At 45.9% G+C, this 25,138-nt stretch overlaps 1 protein-coding gene across 21 annotated transcripts in view; it reads right to left on the bottom strand.

Annotated features, from left to right (window-relative positions):
* LOC136333521 (protocadherin gamma-C4) overlaps nucleotides 1–25,138 on the bottom strand; it is a 172,513-nt gene that overhangs the window by 75,175 nt on the left and 72,200 nt on the right. Inside the window, exons 1-2 of one of the 21 annotated variants that reach the window (XM_066272778.1) lie at nucleotides 3,832–6,419; nucleotides 2,865–3,105 (exon numbers count right to left, since the gene is read on the bottom strand). The exons of 14 other annotated variants lie outside the window; for them this stretch is intronic. In XM_066272778.1, coding sequence (XP_066128875.1) covers nucleotides 3,034–3,105; nucleotides 3,832–6,249 — 2,490 coding nt within the window. In that variant the 5' untranslated portion in view covers nucleotides 6,250–6,419 and the 3' untranslated portion in view covers nucleotides 2,865–3,033. Of the gene's footprint in view, nucleotides 1–437; nucleotides 3,106–3,831; nucleotides 6,420–8,604; nucleotides 11,261–13,071; nucleotides 15,657–17,969; nucleotides 20,587–22,520; nucleotides 25,097–25,138 lie in introns of those variants that run through there. 6 more of the 21 variants (XM_066272773.1, XM_066272759.1, XM_066272770.1 and 3 more) reach the window with 6 other exon arrangements.

The raw sequence follows: 25,138 nt of genomic DNA, 5'->3' as shown, positions 1-25,138 counted from the left end.
GGTAAAATCTGAGCATTAGAAGTATAGCAAATAATGGTAGAATATAATTATAATGATGGAGAGAACGCAAAGTTGAAATAGGGAAATAGATAAAATGTCTGTGAATAATAACCAGCTTACACTGATAGCCATCAACACCGATGATAGAAAAATATTATGAAAACTCAATTTATTATAAGGCAAGGTATAATAGCACACTGGACCTTTGGAATCAAGGGAAAATATACCCAGACTAAAAATGACTTTCATAAAATGTTTCTGAAAGTTTATGGTCATGTGATTAAAGGTAAAATACACAAATTTATATGTATTGTTCTAAGTCTGTATGAACTGAATATGCCCCCTCCCAAAATTTTTGTAACAGGTTCACCAAAAAAACCATTTAATAGATTTGGGCAGAGACACTAGTAATTGGGACTCAGAAAAAATAATCTCACCTGATTATTTGTAGGTTCACATTTGCCTAAACCGGTAACTGAATCTTCAACTATCAAGAAAGGCTCGCTTTTCTCACAGCTTTCGTGGCTGATGAGCGTGTCCGCGTAGTTGGGCTGCGGGAAGATCAGGTGACTTTTCCCCGAGTCCGCGGTGAGGGAGACCTCGTGGGAATAGGTCTGCAGGAAAGCCTGCACCCCCTCCACGCCCACAAAGTGCGAGGCGGACAAGCCCGCCAATCCCCCTCCTGAAGCCTGGAGCGGACGTGACGTGTGCCAGCGCCTCAGCCTGAGCGCCAGCAGCACGATGACAAAAGCGAGGAAGACACAGGAGACAGCAGCCACCGCCACCACCAGGTATAACGTGAGGCCTGACTCATCAGGGTTGACGTGAGACTCAAGGCTGCTTAGGTCAGCCAGGACGTCTGGGATGCTGTCGGCCACGGCCACGGTGAGCGTGACGGTGGCCGACAGAGGGGGCTGGCCGTGGTCCTGGACCGCCACCACCAGGCTCTGCTTGAGCGCATCTCTGTCCAGCAGGGCCCGCGCAGTGCGCACCTCGCCCGTGTGCAGCCCCACCGCGAAGAGCCCTGGCTCGCTGGCCTTGAGCAGGCGGTAGGACAGCCAGGCGTTCTGGCCCGAGTCTCTGTCCACCGCGACCACCTTAGTCACCAGGTAGCCGGGTTCTGCGGAGCGGGGTGCCAGCTCCACGCCGGTGGAGCCATCAGTGGGGAGTGCGGGATACAGGATCTCTGGTGCATTGTCGTTCTGGTCCAGCACAAATATGCTCAGGGACACGTTGGTACTGAGTGCAGGGTCCCCACTGTCTTGTGCCATCACTTGTAGCTGCAGGTCTCGGAACTGCTCATAGTCGAATGAGCATAGCGCATACAGGACCCCAGTCTCTGAGTTGATAGAGATGTAAGAGGACAGGGGAGCTCCCTGGATGGTGTCCTCCACCAGAGAGTAAGTGACCCTAGCATTTTCTTTGCTGTCCCTATCAAGTGCGGTCACTGATAAGAAGGAGGCTCCTCTGGGGTTGTTTTCAGGAATGTAGGCTGAGTAAGAGGAGTGAGCAAAAGTGGGGGGGTTATCGTTTTCATCTGCTACATTCAATGAAATGTAAGTGTTTGTAGACAAGGGTGGACTTCCCTGATCTGTAGCTGTCAGGGTTATATTGTAGCTCTGTATCTGCTCTCTGTCCAGCGCTCTGTTTGTTATCAACTTGTAATAATTTCCGTAAGTCTTTTCTAAATTAAAAGGCAGATTGTTAGGAATGAAACAAGAGACTTGACCATTTTCTCCAGAGTCTTGATCTTGCACATTTAGAAGAGCAATCACTGTACCTGGAGGAGAGTTTTCCAGCACTGAGTTGGTAGAAGATGTGATAGTTATTTCTGGAGCATTATCATTCACATCCACAACTGTGATCAACATCTTAGCAGTGGTGGAGAGACCTCCACCATCTCGGCCCTGAATCTCCATCTCATAGAATCTATGTTTCTCAAAATCCAGAGGCCCCTGTACTGAGACTTCTCCAGTTCGAGAATCCAAATGGAATATTTTAGAAGCTTTGCTGTCCATATTCTGGAATGAATACACTACTTCGCCGTTGATTCCCTCATCTGGATCTGTTGTGTTTACCATAAGCACCCGGGTTCCAGAGCTGAGGTTCTCGGGAACACTCACTCGATATTCAGACTGTGTAAACTTTGGGATATGGTCATTTACGTCAAGAACGACTACACGAATGGGAATAGTGCCCTGGCGGATGGGATCTCCTCCATCTAAGGCTGTGAGGAGGAGGAGATGATTAGCCTCTTTCTCCCGGTCCAGGCTCCTCTCCAGCACTAGCTCAGGATTCTTGGCCCCATCGGTTCTGCCTCGCACTTGCAAGGAGAAGTAACTATTAGGGTTGAGCTGGTAGCGCTGTAGGGAGTTCTTTCCTACGTCTGGATCCCTAGCGTTAGGAAGGGGAAATCGCGACCCCGGAGTTGCATGCTCACTGACTTTTATCTCTAATTCCTCCTCCTGGAAGCTGGGGGCGTTATCATTAATATCCATTATTTCCACTTCCACTCCGTAAATCTTGAGGGTATCTTCCACAAGTATCTCCATATTTAAAAAACAGGAGGACATCTTCTCACAGAGTTCCTCCCGGTCTATCCTACCTGCTGTGATCAAGCTGCCGCTTCGCGGATGCAGAGCGAAAAGCTGCGTCCTACCTCTGGAGACGATGCGGACGCGGCGCTCCGCCAGCTCTCGGGGCTCCAGCCCCAGGTCCTTGGAGATATTGCCCACGAAGAAGCCTTTGTCTGTCTCTTCGGGCACCGAGTATCGGATCTGCCCGGCCCCAGACCCCCGCAGACTCCCCAGGAAAATGTACAGTAGGACCTGCCCGCTGCGGTCCAGGCGTAGAAGCTGATTCGCCATAGCAGTGGCTGAGCCGATATTCCGCGGTTACTTGAGCCGGCTTGTCCTGACTCAGCTACAAAGTCCCAGGTCGACTGCATCCAAAATATAAGAGAGCGAAGGGAAGTCCGTACTTTTAAGTTTCCAGCATCAGGATCTGTGAGTATCCATCTCATTCTGCTTTGTGTTACGGAGGTTGGGGGAGGAAGTGACTCTGTATCTCGCAGCTTCCCATCTCCTGGTTGGTGAACAGCGGCGCCTAGAGTCCAAACTTATTATTGCAACGAGTAAGAAAACCAAACGAACGTGCCTGTACCATAAGTACTGTAAAGACACTCACCTCTTTGAGAATCATTCACACAGCATATGTAAAGCTTAAATTGCAGACAATAAAGTTATGTAGTGTGATGTTAAAATTTGACCGAGAGCACTTTTGAAAAGAGTTATTAAAAGGGTTTGCTTAACTTTTTTTAAAAAAGTTTGCAAATATTACTGGAATCAAAAACTTGCAGGTTAGATTTGGTTCCTATTAGTTTTTATCAACTGAAAGAACAGCATTTGTGCATGTGGAACTAGCACGGTTTCAAAAGAAATCATCAGATAGGATGCATGACCATAATTCTTACCGATGTTTCTCTATTAAGAAAAAGATGAAATGTTTGAGAAAATTTGGATGGCATTAGGGTTGTTATTTAAAATACCACGTTATCAAGTATACATGCACTCTATATCCTTAATTAAATGGTATTCTATTTCATAGAAAAATTTTACCTGAGATTTTCTTATATATTTTTTAAAATGCATTTTAATATTAGAAGGGTCACAGCGTTGTGAATTTTAGTCTTAACAGTGATACCCATAGATCTGACCAAGATTTATTTTAGGAACTCTATCAAGAGATTGAACATAAGATCTTGAAATAATAGCATTATATTGATGTATATTGGCATATTAGAATATAAAAAGCATTATTTTAACTACTTACCTGTTTAAAAGTCTTCTTATCTACACCAACACTAGGAGTTAGAATGCTAGCCAATAGCGCTAAAGAGCTATCTTTGTTGGGAGTGTCTTGTTTGGCTGGACAGTGATCAGCAGATGTGAGAAAATTAAATTCCGGGTTAGTTTGATCCCCGGGCACACACAAATTATAGGCATACGGCAAAGTCCCCTCACTGTAGTTAGGGGCAATCTCTTGTCCAGACCTGGAGCAGAGAACAGACCCAAAGCAGCCCCCGGTGGCGGGACTGGAAGAGCGTCGCAGGCGCAAGGCAATGGTCAGAATCACAGTCAGGAGGAAGAGCACGGAGATCAAGGCCAAGGCCACCACCAGATAAAACTGCAGCTCAGCTTGGGGGTCAGATGGCGTGGGACGCTCGACGAGGTCTGGCAGAGCCTCTTGTAGGCTGTCAGCGAAGACCAGAAGTAGCGTGGCAGTGGCCGAGAGGGGCGGCTGTCCCCCATCGCGCACAGCAATCAGGAGGCGCTGGCGGGCCGCGTCCCTGTCGCCCAAAGCTCGCGCTGTGCGCACCTCGCCCGTGCGCAGCCCGAGGCTGAACAGTCCGGGCTCGCTGGTCTGCAGCACGTGGTAGGACAGCCAGGCATTGTGTCCCGAATCTGCATCCACCGCCACCACCTTAGTGACCAGGTAGCCGGGCTGTGCAGCGCGCGGTACCGTGTCGAAGAGCGCAGAGCCATCGGGCCCCAGCGAGGGGTACAGCACTCTTGGCGCGTTGTCGTTGCGGTCGTCCACTAACACGCGCAGGCTGACGTTGGCGCTGAGCGCGGGCGAGCCCTGGTCACGCGCCTGCAGTGTCAGCTGGAAGGCGCGCAGCTGCTCGTGGTCGAAGGCGCGCTGCGCGAACACCACCCCGCTCTGCGCGCTCACCGACACGTAGGACGACAGCGCGCGCGGCTCCAGGTCGCTGGTCACGATGGAGTAGGAGACGCGGCCATTGGGTCCCAGGTCAGGGTCGGAGGCGCTGATCTGCGCTATGGAGGCACCGGGCGGGTTGTTTTCTGGCACATGGACCAGGTAGGCTGACTGTTGGAAAACCGGAGCGTTGTCATTGACATCGGTGATGTGCAGGGTGATGGTGGTGCTGGAGGAGAGGGGCGGCTTGCCCCTATCCGTGGCTGTGATGGTGATATTGTACTCCGGGGTCTGTTCCCGGTCCAGGGCCCCGTCTGTTACTAGTTTGTAGTAATTATTGGAAGAAGAATGAATCTTAAATGGAACATTTTTACTTAAATTACACATGACTTCTCCATTTTCCCTGGAATCCTTGTCCCGAGTTTTGAAGAGGGCCACAACCATTCCTGGATGCGAATCCTCTAAAATCTGATCAGAGAGCGAAGTGATGATTATTTCTGGGCTGTTGTCGTTTTCATCTAGAACTTCTATAATTACTTTACACCGTGTAGAGAGAGATCCCCGGTCCTTTGCTTCTACATCCATGATATATTTTTCTACTTTTTCAAAATCCAAGCGTTCATGAGTTATAATGTTTCCTGTAGCAGAATCCAGAAAGAACACGTGCTGGGCTTTATCAGCCACACGAAGGAAGGAATAGGTGATCTCTGCGTTCAAGCCTTCATCTAGGTCTGTGGCTCTCACCCTCAGCACAGAGGTGCCTGGGGGCACGTCTTCTGGAATGCTGACCCTGTACACATCTTGGCTGAACACAGGAGGGTTATCATTGGCATCCACCACCAGGATTCGGATCCGAGCAGTGCCACTTTGTGGCGGAACCCCACCATCTAAGGCTGTTAGTACCAAGTGGTGCACGCTCTGCGTTTCTCGGTCCAGGGTCTTCTGCAGTATTAATTCTGGATATTTGCCACCATCGGGATTGTCTTTCACCCCCAATGAGAAATATTCATTAGGACTTAGTTGGTATTTGCTCAGTGAATTCATACTAATATCAGGATCTTTGGCAGAGTCAAGAAGAGTTCCCACTCCTGGGCTGACAGATTCACTGATTTCTAAGTTTATTTCATCTGTATGGAATTGAGGAGCATGGTCATTGATATCTTCAATATTCACAACAATATGAAAAATATTTAAGGGATTTTCCACCACGGCTTCCAACTGCAACTCACATCTTCTCTCTTTGCAAATCTGCTCACGGTCTATCCGGTCCTTCACAAGTAAGTCCCCGCTCTCCGCGTCTACATTGAAAAGCAGCGTCTCCCCGCTAACTCGCAGCTTCCGAGAGGACACCTCCAGGACACCGAGCTTTAGATCTTTGGCAAGGTTCCCCACCACCGAGCCCTCAGGCAGCTCCTCGGGAATCGAGTAGCGGATCGGCTCGCAGAGGACGCGGTAGAACAAAGGCATCAGGAAGGCAAACAGTACCTGCAGCCGGCGGGCTCCGCGTCTGTGCGCACAGCTCCCTCCCATTGTGCGCTCTAGTTCTCGCTGGGTCCCAGTCTTTCCAGCTGGAGAAAGTGCACACTGTCGCACTGGGAAAGCATTTAGCCCAAGATAAGCGAAGCCTCCAGTCTTGAGACTAGGAATCTGCTTGTGTTAGGAGAGTCTGCGCAGTCGGGAGCCCTAGTGTGTAAGCGGGATTCCTTCTCTCAGTGTTGGTGGCTGCGCAGGAAATCCTAGGCTAGAGGCTAAAGAATCCCGGGCGTGAGCGCTTGCCCTGCACTGGCCGACAGCGGCGCCCTGAGGACTTGTGTGGAATCGCAGGCTAATGTTTCTCCATTTCAGGAAATCATTTAATTTGAATGTAAGATAATAAGAGCTAAAATATTTGAATCTTACTCCTCAGTGACCCCGTTTTCATCATGAAACATTTTTCACATGGTCAAAACTATATCTTTTTATATTTTAAAAAGTTACATAGAATTGAATAGACAAAAATATTTCTTTTAGAAGTCAAAAAGGCACCAAAGACTTTTAGGTGAAAAGTAGGTCTCTATCCCGTGGCTCACAGCTATCCAGTTCTTTCATTCAGAGGCAATCACTGTTTTTACTTTTAAGAGTAATTACTCACAAAGAAAAGTACTGAAGATAAGCAAAAAACTTTTTTGTCTTTGATCCTAGTTTATATGTGACTAGAAAGTATCAGTTCATTCCTCCATATTTAGGAACTAAATTGCAATCATTGCTATATTGAATACAATACCTAAAGTGAATGGTGTTGCTTTTAAATAATTATATTTAAAAAGCATTTGCTTACAATAGCTACCATGTCAGAGTAGTTTTTTTAAAAAACTTTTTCAAAACAAAATAATTATTAGAGATGGATGCATAATAATTTTGACTCTCACAGACCAAAAATTTAAGTAATAGTTCCAATGATTTCAAAGTTAATAACTGAGGCTGTGTTCTCCTCCCACAAACATATCATTGAACAAATGTTGAATGACATGAAAAAAGTAATGTTCCCATAAATACTATTTTGAGACACATTAAGACACTCTTTGTCTTTCTGCTACCATATTAAGTTAGAAGAATATTAGTAATAAATTAAAAGTAAGAGATCAAACCAATACATCACTATCTTCAATAACCCAAATAGGTTCATCAGTAATACCACTGATACTTTGTTTAGAATAACTTTGTGTACTTCTCTGCTTATATTCCAATTGAATCTCCTACAGAAATAACATTTCTTTCTTGACTTCAAGTTTATTTTTACTCTTAATTTCAGTTTTGGGTGGATCTTCCTTTCTCTATGTTAATGAGCTACTGAAATACTCTTGGCACACATCCTTGCTCCTGTTCTTGGAAACATATACAACCTACCTGTCTCCCCGATCTACATATTTTTTCAGCCTTAGAGATTGGAAAATTAAACAAAAAAAATTACAGAGAGAGCAGATTAAAATGTGCTTAATTTAACTTTCTATATGTCCTCTGGAAACCCGATGGAGCAAAGAAACTCAAATTAAAATGCTGTGTCCTGCCTGACCTGTGGTGGCGCAGTGGATAAAGCATCGACCTGGAAATGCTGAGGTCACCGGTTCAAAACCCTGGGCTTGCCTGGTCAAGGCACATATGGGAGTTGATGCTTCCAGCTCCTCCCCCCTGTCTCTCTCCTCTCTCTCTCTCTTTCTGTGTCTCTCTCTCTCCTCTCTAAAATGAATAAATAAAATAAAAATTAAAAAAAATGCTGTGTCCTCCATGTAACAGTAAGAAATTAGAATCACAGGTAAAAGAATACTACAGAGTTGCCAGGTATAATCACACTTGGAAAAATTTAAGCACACATTGTTATGACTTCTATAGAATATTATTTTAAAAAATTTAAATTTTTAGGAAGCATATTTAACTGTAACTGTCATTACAAGATATAGGTTAACAAATATAATCACAAGTGTGTACTTGTGCCCTTCTCCTTGGGAAGAACCCTGAGTGGTCTTGTGTGTGAGTTATGTTTCCAGTGATGCTAATGCATTTGTTTGTGACATTTGCCTATTTTTACCATACCTGCATTCAAAACCAGAGTAAGGATTTATGCATGTGGCCAACAGGAGAGCACACAAACTGTAAAATATAAGGCTCTGCAAAGCTAATTTCAACAGTCTTATGACAATAGACCCTCATTGCCATTATGTAAATATTACCAGAAAGTAAAAACATATCAGCCTTAATAACCGACAGGTTCTATTCTGGAATATTTTAGCAAGAAGCAAAGTGAAAGAATAAAATTTAAAAATTCTCATCACCATGCTGCAGACCTCAAAGCAAAACCAGTCATAATTTTTTTTTAAATGAAAGAAAAGGAGTAAAAATAGAACTCACTGGAACCAAAGGGGTATCTTCTATAGGGGACTTCGAATCATCTAACAAAGACAAAGGATCCTTTTTCTCACAGCTCTCATGGCTGATGAGCGTGTCTGCATAGTTCGGCTGCGGGAAGATCAGGTGACTCTTCCCTGAATCCGCGGTGAGGGACACCTGGTGGGAATAGGTCTGCAGGAAAGCCTGCACCCCATCCACGCCCACAAAGTGCGAGGCTGGTACGCCAGCCAACCTTTCTCTGGGAGCCTGGAGCAGACGTGATGTCTGCCAATGGCGCAGTCTCAGTGCCAGCAACATGATAACAAAGGCGAGGAAGACACAGGAGATGGCAGCTACAGCAACCACCAGGTATAACGTGAGGCTGGAGTCCTTAGGGTTGGCGGAGGATTCAAGACTGCCCAGGTCGGCTAGGACGTCTGGAATGCTGTCGGCCATGGCCACGGTGAGCGTGACAGTGGCCGAGAGAGGGGGCTGGCCGTGGTCCTGGACCGCCACCACCAGGCTCTGCTTGAGCGCATCTCTGTCCAGCAGGGCCCGCGCAGTGCGCACCTCGCCCGTGTGCAGCCCCACCGCGAAGAGCCCTGGCTCGCTGGCCTTGAGCAGGCGGTAGGACAGCCAGGCGTTCTGGCCTGAGTCTCTGTCCACTGCCACCACTTTAGTCACTAGATAGCCAGGCTCTGCTGAGCGGGGTGCCAGCTCCACACCGGTGGAATCATCGGTGGGTAGTGAGGGGTACAGGATCTCTGGAGCATTGTCATTCTGGTCCAGCACAAACAGACTGAGTGACACGTTGCTGCTGAGTGGTGGGTCCCCGCTATCAGTGGCAGTCACCTGCATCTGTAGGTCACGAAACTGCTCATAGTCGAAGGACTGAAGTGCATATAGGACTCCTGTGTCAGAGTTGATGGAGATGTAGGAGGATAGAGGTGACCCCTGGACAGTGTCTTCAGCTAGGGAGTAAATAACCCGAGCATTCTCTTTGCTGTCTGGGTCTAGTGCGGTCACCGAGAAGATGGAGGCACCTCTGGCATTGTTCTCTGGGACATAGGTAAAGTAAGACGTGTGAGAGAAGGTGGGCGGGTTGTCATTGATATCTGCCACTTGTAGGGTGAAGTGAGTTTCTGTTGATAAGGGTGGGCTTCCTCCATCTGTGGCTGTTACAGTAATATTGTATGAGGATACCTGTTCCCTGTCAAGAGCCCTATGTGTCATCAACCGATAATAACTGTCAATGGACTTTTCTAACTTAAATGGCAAATTCCCTGGCATGGAACAGGTGACCTGTCCATTCTGCCCAGAGTCTAGATCATGAACGTTTAAAAGAGCTATAACAGTCCCCAGAGGTGAATCTTCCTTCAAGGGACTAAACAGAGATGTGATGGTCACCTCTGGACTGTTGTCATTTACGTCTTTTACTGTAATCAACACTTTTGCTGTTGCAAGATATGCTCCACCATCTTCTGCTTGTATTTCTATTTCATAGAAACTTCTTTCTTCATAATCTAGATTTTCTGATATTTTTATTTCTCCAGTATTTTTGTTTAGTTGGAATTTCAACAATTGTGTATCAGGTAATTTTCGGAATGAATATGTCACTTCTCCATTGACTCCTTCATCCCTGTCGGTGGCAGAGACTGTCAGCAGCTGTGTGCCCACAGGCAAGTTCTCAGGAACACTCACTCGGTATTCAGGCAAAGTGAAGACTGGTGCGTTGTCATTTGCATCAAAGACAGTGACACTGATAAGGACAGTGCCAGATCGGAGAGGGTCACCCCCGTCGGAGGCAGTGAGGACCAGGTGGTGCTGTGCCTCTTCCTCGCGATCCAGGGCGCGCTCCAGCACCAGCTCCGGGTACTTGACACCGCTGGCACGGCTTTGAACTGCTAGGGAGAAGTGCCTATTGGAGCTGAGCTGGTAGCTCTGTAGGGAGTTCACGCCCACATCCGGATCAATAGCTTCCGGAAGAGGAAAACGCATTCCTGGAGCGACGTTTTCATTAATCTTTACATCTAGATTTTCTGCTTGGAATTTTGGCGCATTATCGTTGATATCAGTTACTTCTATTTCTATCCCGATAAGTTTCACCCTATCTTCCACAAGAATGTTAAAATTCACCAGACACCGAGCGCTGTGAGCACAGAGCTCCTCCCTGTCTATCCGGCCCGCGGTGACCAAGCTGCCAGTCCGGGGGTTCAGAGAAAAGAGCTGCGTCCTACCTCTGGAGACGATGCGGACTCCGCGCTCCGCCAGCTCCCGGGGCTCCAGCCCTAGGTCCTTGGAAATGTTTCCCACGAAAGAGCCTTTGTCCAGCTCCTCAGGCACCGAGTAGCGGATCGGCCGGGCATCAGCCTCCCACGGTACACCGAAGAAAAGGCAGAGCAGAACCAGCGCCCTGCGGTCGGAGCGATTCCTCTGAGCGGCCATTGTTGTTTGGTCACGGAATTCTGGCAAAGTCCTCGCTGGCCACGTTTCGTCTTTTGAGCGGTTCCCTTTTCTTTCTCTGACTGCAGGGAGTCTCTGTAGCCTGAACACCTTAAATTCTGGAGTGACTGTCGCTGCAGCCCGGGAGCCGGTTTGTAGAAACTGGGGAGCTTTGTGTAGTTGGAGCCTGAGAATCCGGATGGAGCGCTGGCTGCGCTTCTCTCCTAGTGGGTGAACAGCGGCGCCCAGGGTTCTCAGAAGTTATTGCACCCAGTATGTGTATGCCATAGAAAACAGACGCTACTTTGTTGAAGATTTTATTTTACATTACATCTTTGGTTTCTCAGCTAATATCATTAAGTCGACTACTATTAGTAGTTTTCTTTACTAGGTAGGATAAATTGGAATGAGAGTACTGTACTATAAAATGTTAAATGAAATAGTTCGTTAAATATATATTTCAACACATTTTCCCAATAGAAATATATCCACTTTAAAAGGTATTTCTTACTTTATTTCCTCTCAGATTCTAGATATATTCAGAAAAGTCTTACAATTTTATTTGAAATTTAGATTTAAACTGTCCAATTATATTTAGGGATTGATATAGAGACTATAAGAAATAAACCACTAACAATTCACTTAGAATTTTTAGTTTAGATTTAATTAACTGATTAAGTTTGTTTAACATTAAGATTGTATAAAAGGTTTTCAAAATATTTTTTAAAATAGTTTTATTGAGCTTCAATGAATATTTTAATGTATTTTTATTTTGGGTATATATTATTAGAAGTTGGCTTGACATATTTAAATGAATTGAGCAGGTAATCACCAACCAAGAGGAACATGTGTTGTAATGGGTAGAAGTATCCGTACAGGAATTTCAAGTGCTACAATTTTCATAAACGATTTTAGAAATAGTAGTGCAGATTAAGTGGTGAAAATAGTGGTGAAAATTAAGTGCTTATGTCAGATCACCTGTTTCCATCAGGGCACTGATGCCAGTTTGAATTATCTCTTCTTTTAGCATTTTTGTATGGAAGCCCAAAGCAAAATGGTACACACATCTCCAATTGCATGTGTCCATCAACCCAGCAGCAGTTCTCATCTCAAAGGTGAGGGGTTTAAAGATTCCTTCTTTCAGATAGAGAACAGGTTGTTCAGAAGTATTTGTCGCTATGCCCCAAGTATGCAACTTTTCAAAGATTTTTATCTTTTATCTTCAAAGACTTTATATCAGATGTTCCAATACAAACTGGATGCAAAAGGCAAGAGCATTTTGCTTGCTTTCTTAGAAATTCTAGACTTTTCAATGTAGAGGAAAGAAGATTGGGAAAGACTACAACTTGAGCTCCCAGAAAAGATAAATAAATATAAGAAGAAAGCCAGAAGGCCCAAAAGTTGAAGAGAAAAATTCCTCAAGGGTTGTTAGTATTAAGCTTTGGGGACCATAGAAATCTTGGCAATGAAAATAAAATTTTGACTCTCTCCCAAGAAAAATGCACACATGTAAAACTTTGAATATAATTTCAGGAATTCATGGATCTGTTCTCTGTCCCCACTCCAATAGTTACACTTTAAAATTATTGAAATAACAAGAAAATATATCTAAATGTACTGATAAGATTATTTGCAATAAATGTTTCTTTGAAAGGAGTACATGCTTTGATATTTAATGAGTGCCTGAATGTTATTAAACTTTAAAAACACTAGTAGGATATAGAAAATGTATCTTAAATCTTAGCAGATTTGAATAGATGGGCTATTATTTATTTATTTGATAAGAAGACAAGACAACTGCCTCTGTTCTGTTAATCTGAGCTTGACAAGGTATCTCCATTTTAGTGACAGTGTTTCTTGAATTATAAAGCAACTTATGAACTAAGTAAATCTTGAAAAATATAACCAGCCAAAAGTAAACACTGAGAAGAGAAGATAGTGATTAGATATTGATTTTCTAAAAATGATTCTAGATATAAAAATGAAGTATGCCTGAAATATGAGAAACTAGTGGAATACTACAGAAGACACAAAAATGAAACTCACCGGTGTTAGGGTCTCAGGCTGTGAAGTCAAATCATTCCCACCATGAAGTGGAACTAAGGCGCCAGGAGAATCGCCGCAAACTATGTCTTGAGTGAAATATTGGGGCTCACTACATTTTAGGAAATTAAACTCTGTCTTTCCAGTATTGGCAACGCACAGATTGTAGGAATAGGGCAATGTTCCTTCACTGTAGTTGGGGGGAACCACAGGGCCAGACTTAGAGCAGACACTAGGCTGAAAGCAGCCCCAAGCAGAGGGGCTGGAGGAGCGACGGAGGTGCAGGGCGACCGCCAGAATCACCGCGAGGAGGAAGAGCACGGAGATCAAGGCCAAGGCCACCACCAGGTAAAACTGCAGCTCAGCCTGGGGGTCCGAGGGCGTAGGATGTTCGCTAAGATCCGGCAAGGCCTCCTGTAAGCTGTCAGCGAAGACCAGGAGTAGCGTGGCGGTGGCTGACAAGGGTGGCTGTCCGCCGTCGCGCACAGCGACCAGCAGGCGTTGGCGGGCCGCGTCCCTGTCGCCCAAAGCTCGCGCTGTGCGCACCTCGCCCGTGCGCAGCCCGAGGCTGAACAGTCCGGGCTCGCTGGCCTGCAGCACGTGGTAGGACAGCCAGGCGTTGTGTCCCGAGTCCGCATCCACCGCCACCACCTTGGTGACCAGGTAGCCGGGCTGGGCCGCGCGCGGCACTGTGTCGAAGAGCGCAGAGCCGTCGGGCCCCAGCGCCGGGTACAGCACCCTAGGTGCGTTGTCGTTGCGGTCGTCCACTAACACGCGCAGGCTGACGTTGGCGCTGAGCGCGGGCGAGCCCTGGTCACGCGCCTGCAGCGTCAGCTCGAAAGCGCGCAGCTGCTCGTGGTCGAAGGCGCGCTGCGCGAACACCACCCCGCTCTGCGCGCTCACCGACACGTAGGACGACAGCGCGCGCGGCTCCAGGTCGCTGGCCACGATGGAGTAGGAGACGTGGCCGTTGGGTCCCAGGTCAGGGTCAGAGGCGCTGACCTGCGCTATGGAGGCTCCGGGCGGGTTATTTTCTGGCACGTGGACCAGGTAGGCTGACTGTTGGAAAACTGGAGCGTTGTCATTGACATCGGTGATGTGTAGGGTGATGGTGGTGCTTGAGGAGAGGGGCGGCTTGCCCCTATCGGAGGCTGTGATGATGATGTTGTATTCTGGAGTCCGCTCTCTGTCTAGGGCCCCATCTGTCACCAGCTTGTAATAATTATTAGAAGAGAAGTCAATCTTGAAAGGAACATGTCTTTCTATATTACATATGACTTCTCCATTTCCTCCGAAATCCCTGTCCCGTGTTTTGAAGAGGGCAACAACCATTCCTGAGTGGGAATCCTCCAAAATCTGATCAGAGAGAGAAGTGATGATTATTTCCGGGCTGTTGTCGTTTTCATCTAGGATTTCTATGATTACTTTACATTGGGTAGAGAGACCACCTCCGTCCTTTGCCTCCACTTCCATGGTATATCTTTCCATATCTTCAAAATCCAAGGACTGGTTATTCTTAATCATGCCTGTTTTCTCATCCAGTGTGAACATGAGCCTCGTACTCTGAGCAGCGCTCCTGAAGAAGTAGTTTATTTCGGCATTGACCCCCTCGTCTTGATCAGTAGCTGTCACCTGCAATACAGAGGACCCAGGGGGCATATTCTCACTTACACTGACTCTATATTCATCCTTGATGAACACCGGGGGGTTATCATTGGTGTCCCTGACAAAAACTTCTATTTGAACAGTCGCACTTAGTGGCGGGTCTCCTCCATCCAAAGCAGTCAATATCAAGCGATGAGATCGCTGCTCTTCCCGGTCTAGGGGTTTCTCCAGAGATAACTCTGGGTATTTGCCACCATCGGAATTAACTCTAACCATTAATGAGAAATAAAGGTTAGGATTTATCTGATAATCTTTAACTGAGTTCATGTTTATATCGGGGTCAGTGGCAGGGTCCAGGGATATTCGAGTACCTGCGGATACAGATTCAAAAATTTCTAAATGTATTTCCTTTTTATCAAACTGAGGAGCGTGGTCATTAATATCTTCAACATTCACAACGATATGAAAGATATTTAAGGGATTTTCCACCACGGCTTCCAACTGCAACTCACATCTTCTTCTCTCTTTGCAAATCTGCTCACGGTCTAACCGGTCCTTCACAAGTAAGTCCCCGCTCTCCGCGTCTACATTGAAAAGCAGCTTTTCCGCGCTAACTCGCAGCTTCCGAGCTGACACCTCCAGGACACTGAGCCCTAGATCCTTGGCAAGGTTCCCCACCACCGAGCCCTTAGGCAGCTCCTCCGGAATCGAGTAGCGGATCGGCTCGCAGAGGACGCGGTAGAACAAAGGCATCAGGAAGGCAAACAGTACCTGCAGCCGGCGGGCTCCGCATCTGTGCGCACAGCTCCCTCCCATTGTGCGCTCTAGTTCTCGCTGGGTCCCAGTCCTTCTGGAAAGCGGAAGAAACTGTACACCACAGCGTCACCGAAAGAGCATTCGGCTCAGGACAGACGCAGCAGGGAATCCGTTTGTGCTAGGAAGAGTCTGCGCGGCCAGGACCTTCACTGTGTAAGCGGGATTCCTTCTCTCAGTGTTGGTGGCTGCGCAGGAAATCCTAGGCTGGAGGCTAAAGAATCCCGGGCGTGAGCGCTTGACCTGCACTGGCCGACAGCGGCGCTCAGAGTCCCTGTGTGGAACTGCAGCCTGACATTCTAGTCTTGAATCCAATTTAAATTTATCTCTAGATCCTTCAAAAATGCAGTTACATAATAGCCCCAAATTTTAGTTTCAATCAGATGCGTATATACTTAATGTTTTCATAAAATTTATTAGAATAACTTCAAATTTATACAAAAGTAAGGAGAATTATTATCGAATTTACCCATCACCCAACTGCAACAATGATTGACACAAGACCACCTTTGTTTTAAAATATATTGCCTTCCTTCAGTATTTTGAAGCAACCTAAGGTATTTTAATTAATTTCTTTTAGGAAGAGACATTAAGGTGAACAAGAATTTTATCTTCAAGCTTATTGTGTTATATAATCTGTTACCAATGCAGTCCTACCTTGCTCAAGAAAAATAGAATTTACCATTGTCCGTACTCTGTTCAGTCATTCATACAGTGAGCCCTGTGTTCTGTTTTTAAAGGCAGTGACATTTTTATAGTAGAGAATAGTAGTTTCCCACTGTGACATGCAAGCCTTCATCAATATCTATGTTATTACCTTTTTTCAAATTAATTTATGTTTTAATATTTATGAACACTAAGTACCAAAGATTACTTCACAGGGCAAACTTTAAGCAACAGATTCTCTTACTGCATGGTTAAACATATGACCACATATGACGGTTTACCTTTTTTCTAATAGTTTAGGAATAGAGAGTATTTAAGATAATTATATCTGTATGTTACAATAGATTCCCAGACATATTACCTCTTATATTCAGCATGTTTAGAACAGTATTTTGAGTCAACTTCAAGGCTCGTTTTCAAAGTTTTCTACACTATCATTTACTACTTGAAATGACAGTATGTATAAAATCAAATGAAGTAATACATCATTCTTTTTTCTGATAGGTAAAACCCTATGTATCTTAGTACATCCTTAGCAGTTCTTGAGAATATTTTCCTAAATTATCTCCCATATCCAGATTTACTTCTAGCCTCAAAGGTTGAAGAACTGAGCCATAAATAACAGAGTTGAAGAATAATTTTATTTCCCTTGCTTTGCGCTCTCAGAGTGCTCAGTCTCAGAACCTCTCTTGAGGAGGCATAAAGTATAGAAAAGAAGAATGTCAAGCAATAAGTAATTTGAATGTATAGCATTAAGAAATTAAAATCTTGAGGATATGAAAACAAGGATAAAACATGTTTTAATATGTTTTGGAAATGGATAATAACTGAAGTTTGAATCTTCCTCAGAAATGATCTTCAAATGCAAACAACCTCTACAAACAGTGGATCTGAAAAAACGTCACCTCAAAGGGCTGTTGTCATAGAAACAGAAGAGCAGAAGCAGTAAACCTGGGCCACCAGTTGTTTCTCCGAAAAGAATGCATTTGCCTTCCTGTTAATTTCCACTTACAAAAATAGTATTGACTGAGTAAGGATTCTACAATGTGTCCATTGAAGATAACAATACATTTTAAGAATAGAAAACCAGCTCAAAAATTAGTAGTGAACCAGGGTAATTAATCAATCACCCCATCCAAAAAGCCCATATTAACATTGGATCATAAGAGCACTCCTTGAGGAAGGTGTCATTGACCAAGTTAATTATTATGAGGAAATGAAAATTATATCAGCGATGTAACCAATAAAATGCCTTCTACAAATGTTAGAACAAAAATTGGGCCCACCCTGACCTGTGGTGGCACAGTGGATAAAGCGTCAACCTGGAATGCTTAGGTCACCATTTTGAAACCCTGGGCTTGCCAGGTCAAGGCACATATGACAAGCAATCAACGAACAACTAAAATAAAACAACTATGAGTTAATACTTCTAGCTCTTCCCCCACCCATTCCTCTCTCTGTACAATTAATAAATAAAATCTTTTTAAAAATTGGGTCCAGTGAAAATGTTTCTGACCTGAGCCGGTTCACCCTTCCCTAGGCAACCTGGTGGGTCCCCTGCTCCCAGGAGATCACCATACTGATGCCAAACAGTGCTCGGCATAGCTTATGACAGCCCAGTACTCCTAGGCTCAAGCAATCCTCCTGCTTCAGCCTCCCGAGTAGCTGGGACTACACGCCTGGGCCACCATACCCTGAACCCAGTGAAAATGTAAATGGTGAAAAATATGTTAATATGAACATATCCTACCTTAAATGCGAACACTTGGATAGAAGTCAATTGTAATAGAAAGTAAACGGAAAAAAACTGAACTCACTGGAACCAAAGGGGTGTCTTCTATAGGGAACTTGGAATCATCTGAAAGGCACAAAGGATCCTTTTTCTCAAAGCTCTCCTGGCTGATGAGCGTGTCCACATAGTTGGGCTGGGGGAAGATCAGGTGACTTCTCCTCGAGTCCGCAGTGAGGGAGACCTCATGGGAATAGGTCTGCAGGAAAGCCCGAACCCCATCCACACCCACAAAAGCAGAAGCCTGCGTGCCAGCCAGTCCGCCTCCTGAAGGCTGGGGCAGATGTGATGTGTACCAACGTCTAAGCCTGAGCGCCAGCAAGACGATGACAAAGGCGAGGAAGACACAGGAGACCACAGCTACAGCCACCACCAGGTACAAAGTGAGATCCGAGGCCTCCGGGTTTGAAGGAATCTCAAGACTGCCTAAGTCAGCCAATACATCTGGGATATTGTCAGCTACTGCTACGGTGAGCGTGACGGTGGCCGAGAGAGGGGGCTGGCCGTGGTCCTGGACCGCCACCACCAGGCTCTGCTTGAGCGCATCTCTGTCTAGCAGGGCCCGCGCAGTGCGCACCTCGCCCGTGTGCAGCCCCACCGCGAAGAGCCCTGGCTCGCTGGCCTTGAGCAGGCAGTAGGACAGCCAGGCGTTCTGGCCTGAGTCTCTGTCCACTGCCACCACCTTAGTCACCAGATAGCCAGGCTCGGCAGAGCGGGGTGCCAGCTCCACACCCGTGGAGCCATCAGTGGGGAGTGCAGGATACAGGATCTCTGGTGCATTGTCGTTCTGGTCCAGCACAAATATACTCAGTGACACATTGCTGCTGAGTGGTGGGTCCCCGCTGTCACTTGCTATAACCTGCATTTTAAGATCTTGAAACTGCTCATAGTCAAAGGAGCGAAGCGCATAAAGCACACCAGTGTCTGAGTTGATGGAGACATAAGAGGAGAGAGGGGCCCCTTGGATGGTGTCTTCGGCCAAGGAGTAAATAACTTGGGCATTTTTATTGCTGTCAGGGTCATGGGCTGTCACAGAGAAGATGGAGGTGCCTCTAAGATTGTTCTCAGGGAGATAGCCTGAGTAGGAGGTTTGAGAGAAAGAGGGTGGATTGTCATTAATGTCGACCACGTGCAGAGTGATGTAAATTTCTGTGGACAGGGGTGGTGTTCCTCTGTCTTTTGCGGTCAATGTGATGTTATATTCAGAGAATTTTTCTCTGTCAAGAAGTTGGGATGTCAACAATCTATAATAATCTTCTATTGATTTTTCTAATTGAAAAGGTAGGATCTCCTGAATGGAACAAACAACCTGGCCATTCTTCCCGGAGTCTTGGTCATGAACATTAAAGAGAACAATCACTGTTCCTCGAGGAGCATCTTCTCTCACTGGACTAAACAGAGATGTAATGATCACTTCAGGTCTATTGTCATTGACATCTTCCACCGAAATGAGCACTTTCGTCCATGCCTTCAATCCCCCACCATCTTCAGCTTGTATTTCCATTTCATAAAATGCACATTCTTCATAATCTAGAATCCTTGCTGTTGCTATTTCCCCGGTGTTTTCATTAAGCTGGAATAATGGAAATTGTTTTTCACTAATTTTCCAGAATTTATAGGCCACTTCTCCATTGGCTCCCTCATCCGGGTCATTAGCTCTTACAGTAAGCAGCTGGGTGCCAGGAGGCACGTTCTCTGGGACTGTCACTCGGTAAATCAGTTGAGCAAACACCGGGGCATTGTCGTTTATATCCATTACTGTCACTCTGATGTGCACTGTGCTGGAGCGATGAGGTTCACCGCCGTCAGAGGCCATGAGGACCAGGTGATGAACAGCCTCTTCCTCGCGGTCCAGGGCGCGCTCCAGCACCAGCCCTGGGTTTATAGTTCCATCGTCTCCAGTTTGCACGTCCAGGGAGAAGTGGTGGTTGGGGCTGAGCTGATAGCTCTGCAGGGAATTCAAGCCCACATCCGGGTCTATAGCCTCTGGGAGTGGATAACGTGTGCCTGGTGCAGCGATTTCGTTAATTTTTATTTCCAGATTTTCGGCCTGGAATTTTGGGGCATTGTCATTTATATCAGTGACTTCTATTTCTATTCCATAAAGTTGTACCCTGTCTTCAACTAAGACTTTAAAGTTAAACAGACACCGCGCGCTCTGAGCGCAGAGCTCCTCCCTGTCTATCCTGCTTGCGGTGACCAAGCTTCCACTTCTCGGGTTCAGAGAGAAAAGCTGCGTCCTACCTCTGGAAACGATGCGGACTCCGCGCTCTGCCAGCTCCTGGGGCTCCAGCCCCAGGTCCTTGGAGATGTTGCCCACGATATAGCCTGTTACTGTCTCTTCAGGCACGGAGTAGCGGATCTGGCTGGCCCGGATCTCCCACAGCCTCCCCAGAAAAAGGCACAGCAGGACCATTCCACCGTGGTGTAGGCTATTCATTGGAGCCGCCATTGTTGCTTCTCTCCGGATTTTTTTTCAGACTGCTTTCGGTGCACGCTTACTCCTTAGGTTCTTTTTTCCTCCCACAAATTATGGTAATCCTTTCCCTCAGGGAAACCCAGAAAGTCCCAAGTTATGAGGCTGAGTTTTGTTGCAGTCCAGGAGACGGTTTGTGGGATCTGCGGGGCTTTGTGTAGTTGCAGATTCTAACATCCAACGGAGAGCTGATTGAGCTTTTCTTAGAGTTGGTGAACAGCGGCGCTCAGAGTCCTAAGCCATTACTACACTCACCGAAATAACATAACACAGTACTTATCACAGATTATTGAAAGAAAACACTATTCTCTTCTAATTATGATTTTAGATGTCTCTAATTGTTTCTTACATTCATATTTCAAAAGCAACCATCTTTATGGATATCTTAGTTGGAAATAAAGTGGAGTAAAATTTCTATTAAGTGTATTATTAAATCGCCATTTTTCTTAATATCAGGTTAACTTTAATTCTGGGTAGAATTGGTTTTCTATTTTAAATTTTAGACATGTATGTATCTTACATAATTTATGAATGAATATATATGAATAGATTTTTCACTTTGAAATTATTTTATTGGGTTATTTTGATAGAATAAAATTTCTTGAGTAAGTTTTTCTTAAAAATTTATTTACAAAAATTATTTTAATTAGGCAATAGTAATAGACTTTCTGACCCAATATTGCTAAATTTTGAAAGTATTGGGTTAGAATTTTTACATATTTGTGATTGTAAAACTCAAGCCAATTCAAAAATTTTAAGTTTCCTAAATGAACATACACTGAAAAGCAGGTTTTCATTTCAATTCTTTCATCAATAAATCATGCAATTTAAAAAAAGTAGTCTTAAACTTCTTAGTCTAAGAGTCACTGAAACTTATGTAATAATATAGACAAATTACCACTAGAAAGGAAAAAGTCAGTGCCATCATAAGAAATTTCTTTCAGTAGTTTGTAAAGACACCATTTACTGAAGCAGCTCCTAAGGGAAACCGAGCAAAAGACAGGCTTATTTAATGGGAGCTTTGCATATGCATGAAATGAGAAGTTTTTTCTTTAAAAGTAAAAATGTAGCCTTCTCCTCACCTCCTATGGATACAATGATGATGAAAAAACTTCTAGTCACTACTGTTTAAGGCTCCAAATGATAAGGCCCATCTATGGACTTTCCCCCTGTATCTTCTTCAAAAAATATAGTTCAGAAATGAGAGTAAGTGATACAGGCAGTAGCATTTCCTTTTCTTTTATCAAGTCTCTCCTTCTAATAACTATAAAGAGGAAGAGAAATATTTTGCATTCAAGAAAACTTAAAGGAACTTAGATAATTATTTGGACCTTCTGGTGAGTTCATTGAGTCTCTCTCTCTCTCTCTCTCTCTGTCTCTCTCTGTCTCTCTCTCTCTCTCTCTCTCTCTCTCTCACACACACACACACACACACACAAAACACAGAGTATTTTTCTTACAGTTTTAAGGGTTCAAAGAATTATAAACAGGTACATATAAGAAACTAGACATAAAGAATAGGCATAAAAAAGGGCAGAAACAGTACCAGCAAAATCAGTGAAGGAAAATACCTAGTAGCATGTTCTTTTGTCTAAAGGGTGAATTAAATGATTGTGTGCTTTAAATTTAATGTTTGACCATAATAAAAATTTAAATATGTTTAAAATGAGACAATTAGTGGGTAAATTTCAATAACTGAAAAAAGGAGGCCCCAGATGGGCAGAGCATCACCCCCTAATGGGTTTGCCAGGTGGATCCCGGTCACTGCACATGTGGGAGTCTATCTCTCTGACTCCCCTCCTCTCACTAAAAAAAAGAAAGAAAAAATAAAATAAAAAGGTAACAAATTGGTACAATATCTTTGCTGTAAAAAAATGGTCACATTCTCACTGCTTTGTAAATCCAAACTTGGTACGATAACTATTTTATGGTTCATTGTAACTCTCAATTGACCACTCCCCTTGACAAATGGAAGCACAGCTTCTTGACAGGCTATAATTCCCCTAAGACAACTCACTAGACATGGAAATGTAGCATATTTTCATAAAAACACAGAACATTGGGTAGATGATAAAAAGGACTAGACATTTAAGTAGAACTCACCGCTGTTAGTGTTTCACGATGGGAAGTCGACTCCCTGGAATTACAAAGTGGAAAAAAGGCCCCAGATGAATCACCACAAAGTATGTTTTGTTCTAAACCTAACTGCTCATTACATTTTAGAAAATTGAACTCTGTCTTTCCAGCTTGAGCAACGCACAGATTGTAAGAATAAGGTAAAGTCCTTTCAGAGTAGATGGGGGGAATCACAGGACTAGACTTGACACAGAGACCTTGCTGAAAGCAGCTCCAGGTGGAAGGGCTGGAGGAGCGACGAAGGTGCAGGGCGACCGCCAGAATCACCGCGAGCAGGAAGAGCACGGAGATCAAGGCCAAGGCCACCACCAGATAAAACTGCAGCTCAGCCTGGGGGTCAGAGGGTGCGGGACGGTCACTGACGTCTGGCAGTACCTCTTGAGGGCTGTCAGCGAAAACGAGGTGCAGTGTGACGGTGGCTGAGAGGGGTGGCTGTCCCCCATCACGCACAGCGACCAAAAGCCGCTGGCGGGCCGCGTCCCTGTCGCCCAAAGCTCTTGCGGTGCGCACTTCTCCGGTGCGCAGCCCGAGGCTGAACAGTCCGGGCTCGCTGGCCTGCAGCACGTGGTAGGACAGCCAGGCGTTGTGTCCCGAATCTGCATCCACCGCCACCACCTTGGTAACCAGGTAGCCGGGCTGCGCTGCGCGCGGCACTGTGTCGAAGAGCGCAGAGCCGTCGGGCCCCAGCGCCGGGTACAACACTCTTGGCGCATTGTCGTTGCGGTCGTCCACTAACACACGCAGGCTGACGTTGGCGCTGAGCTCGGGCGAGCCCTGGTCACGCGCCTGCAGCGTCAGCTCGAAAGCGCGCAGCTGCTCGTGGTCGAAGGCGCGCTGCGCGAACACCACCCCGCTTTGCGCGCTCACCGACACGTAGGACGACAGCGCGCGCGGCTCCAGGTCGCTGGCCACGATGGAGTAGGAGACGCGGCCATTGGGTCCCAGGTCGGGGTCGGAGGCGCTGACCTGCGCTATGGAGGCTCCGGGCGGGTTGTTTTCTGGCACGTGGACCAGGTAGGCTGACTGTTGGAAAACCGGAGCGTTGTCATTGACATCGGTGATGTGCAGGATGATGGTGGTGCTGGAGGAGAGGGGCGGCTTGCCCCTATCAGTGGCTGTGATGGTGACATTGTACTCCGGAGTCTGCTCTCGGTCCAGGATCCCTTCTGTTACCAATTTATATGAAGTTTTGGACAAAGAGATGATCTGAAACGGGACTTCACCCTCTAATCGACAATTAACCTCCCCATTCTCTCCAGAATCTTGATCATGTATTTTGATCAAAGCAATTAGCGTTCCCGGCACTGTGTTTTCCAGAATCATTTCCACTAGAGAATGAAATGTAATGTCTGGACTGTTGTCATTTTCATCTTGGATGTTAATTTCAACTGTGCATTGTGCAACCAGTCCTCCACCATCCCTTCCTTCCACTACTATAGAATATTCTTTAATTTCTTCGAAATCTAGTGTCCTTAACGTGGTAATTTTCCCGCTCTTTGAATTCAGATGGAAGACTTGCCCGGTCCTGTAGAAGGAATAAGTTATTTCTGAGTTAACACCCTCATCCAGGTCAGTGGCTGACACCTGCAGCACAGTGGTGCCTGGGGGCACATTTTCTGGAAGGCTGACTTTGTAAACGTTCTGGTTGAATACAGGGGGGTTATCATTGGCATCGGTGACCAGGATCCGGAGCTCAATAGTGCCGCTTAGAGGTGGATCTCCACCATCCAAGGCCGTGAGAACTAATCTATGATAACTCTGTTTTTCCCGGTCTAAGGGTTTCTCCAATATCAGTTCCGGGTATTTACTACCATCTTGTTTCTCCTTATTTATCAATGAGAAACTAGGGCTGAGAGAGAGTTTATAATTCTGCAGAGAGTTTATGCCAATATCTCCATCTTCTGCTACTTCTAATATAAATCGCGTGCCAGGTACTGTGGACTCACTTATTTGCAGCTCAAAATATTTTTGCATGAATTTTGGGGTGTGATCATTAATATCCTCGATCTCCACGTTCACGTGGTAAAAGTTCAACGGGTTTTCAGCGACCACCTCAAATTCCAGGGCGCAAACTGGCTTCTTCCCGCATATCTGCTCCCGGTCCAGCCTGCTGCTGCTCACGAGTAACTCCCCGCGCTCTGCGCTCACAGAGAAGTAAGGCTTCTCAGAACTGACGCGCAGTTTTCGAGTCGGTAACTCGCGGACACTGAGTCCCAGGTCCTTGGCGAGGTTCCCCACCAGCGAGCCCTCGGGCATTTCCTCGGGGATCCTGTAGCGGATCGGCTCCGAGAGCGCCGGGCAGAACAAAGACAGCAGAAAGGGAAAGAGCACCAGTCGCCGCTCAGCCCAAGCCCTGTCCCCAGCGCCGCTCCCCATTCCTCTTCCCCCCTCAGCTTGCTCACCGGCCTGAAGACGCCGGATGGCAAATAATCTCTGTGTCGCAGATGTCCGGAGCTCCGAACTTGTTTTAGTTCCTGCGTGGGGGTCAGAGTTTCTTCTTTTCCAGAAGAGGAAGCGGTGGAAAAGCTCGCCGTAGCGAGTCTGAGCCGAGGAAGGTGAGCGGCGGCTGCGCGAGGCGATAGCCA

Source organism: Saccopteryx bilineata, chromosome 4, assembly GCF_036850765.1.
Source record: "Saccopteryx bilineata isolate mSacBil1 chromosome 4, mSacBil1_pri_phased_curated, whole genome shotgun sequence".
NCBI lineage: Eukaryota > Metazoa > Chordata > Mammalia > Chiroptera > Emballonuridae > Saccopteryx > Saccopteryx bilineata.
The sequence above is the reverse complement of the archived record's forward strand: the minus strand, read 5'-3'. Positions and strand labels throughout refer to the sequence as shown.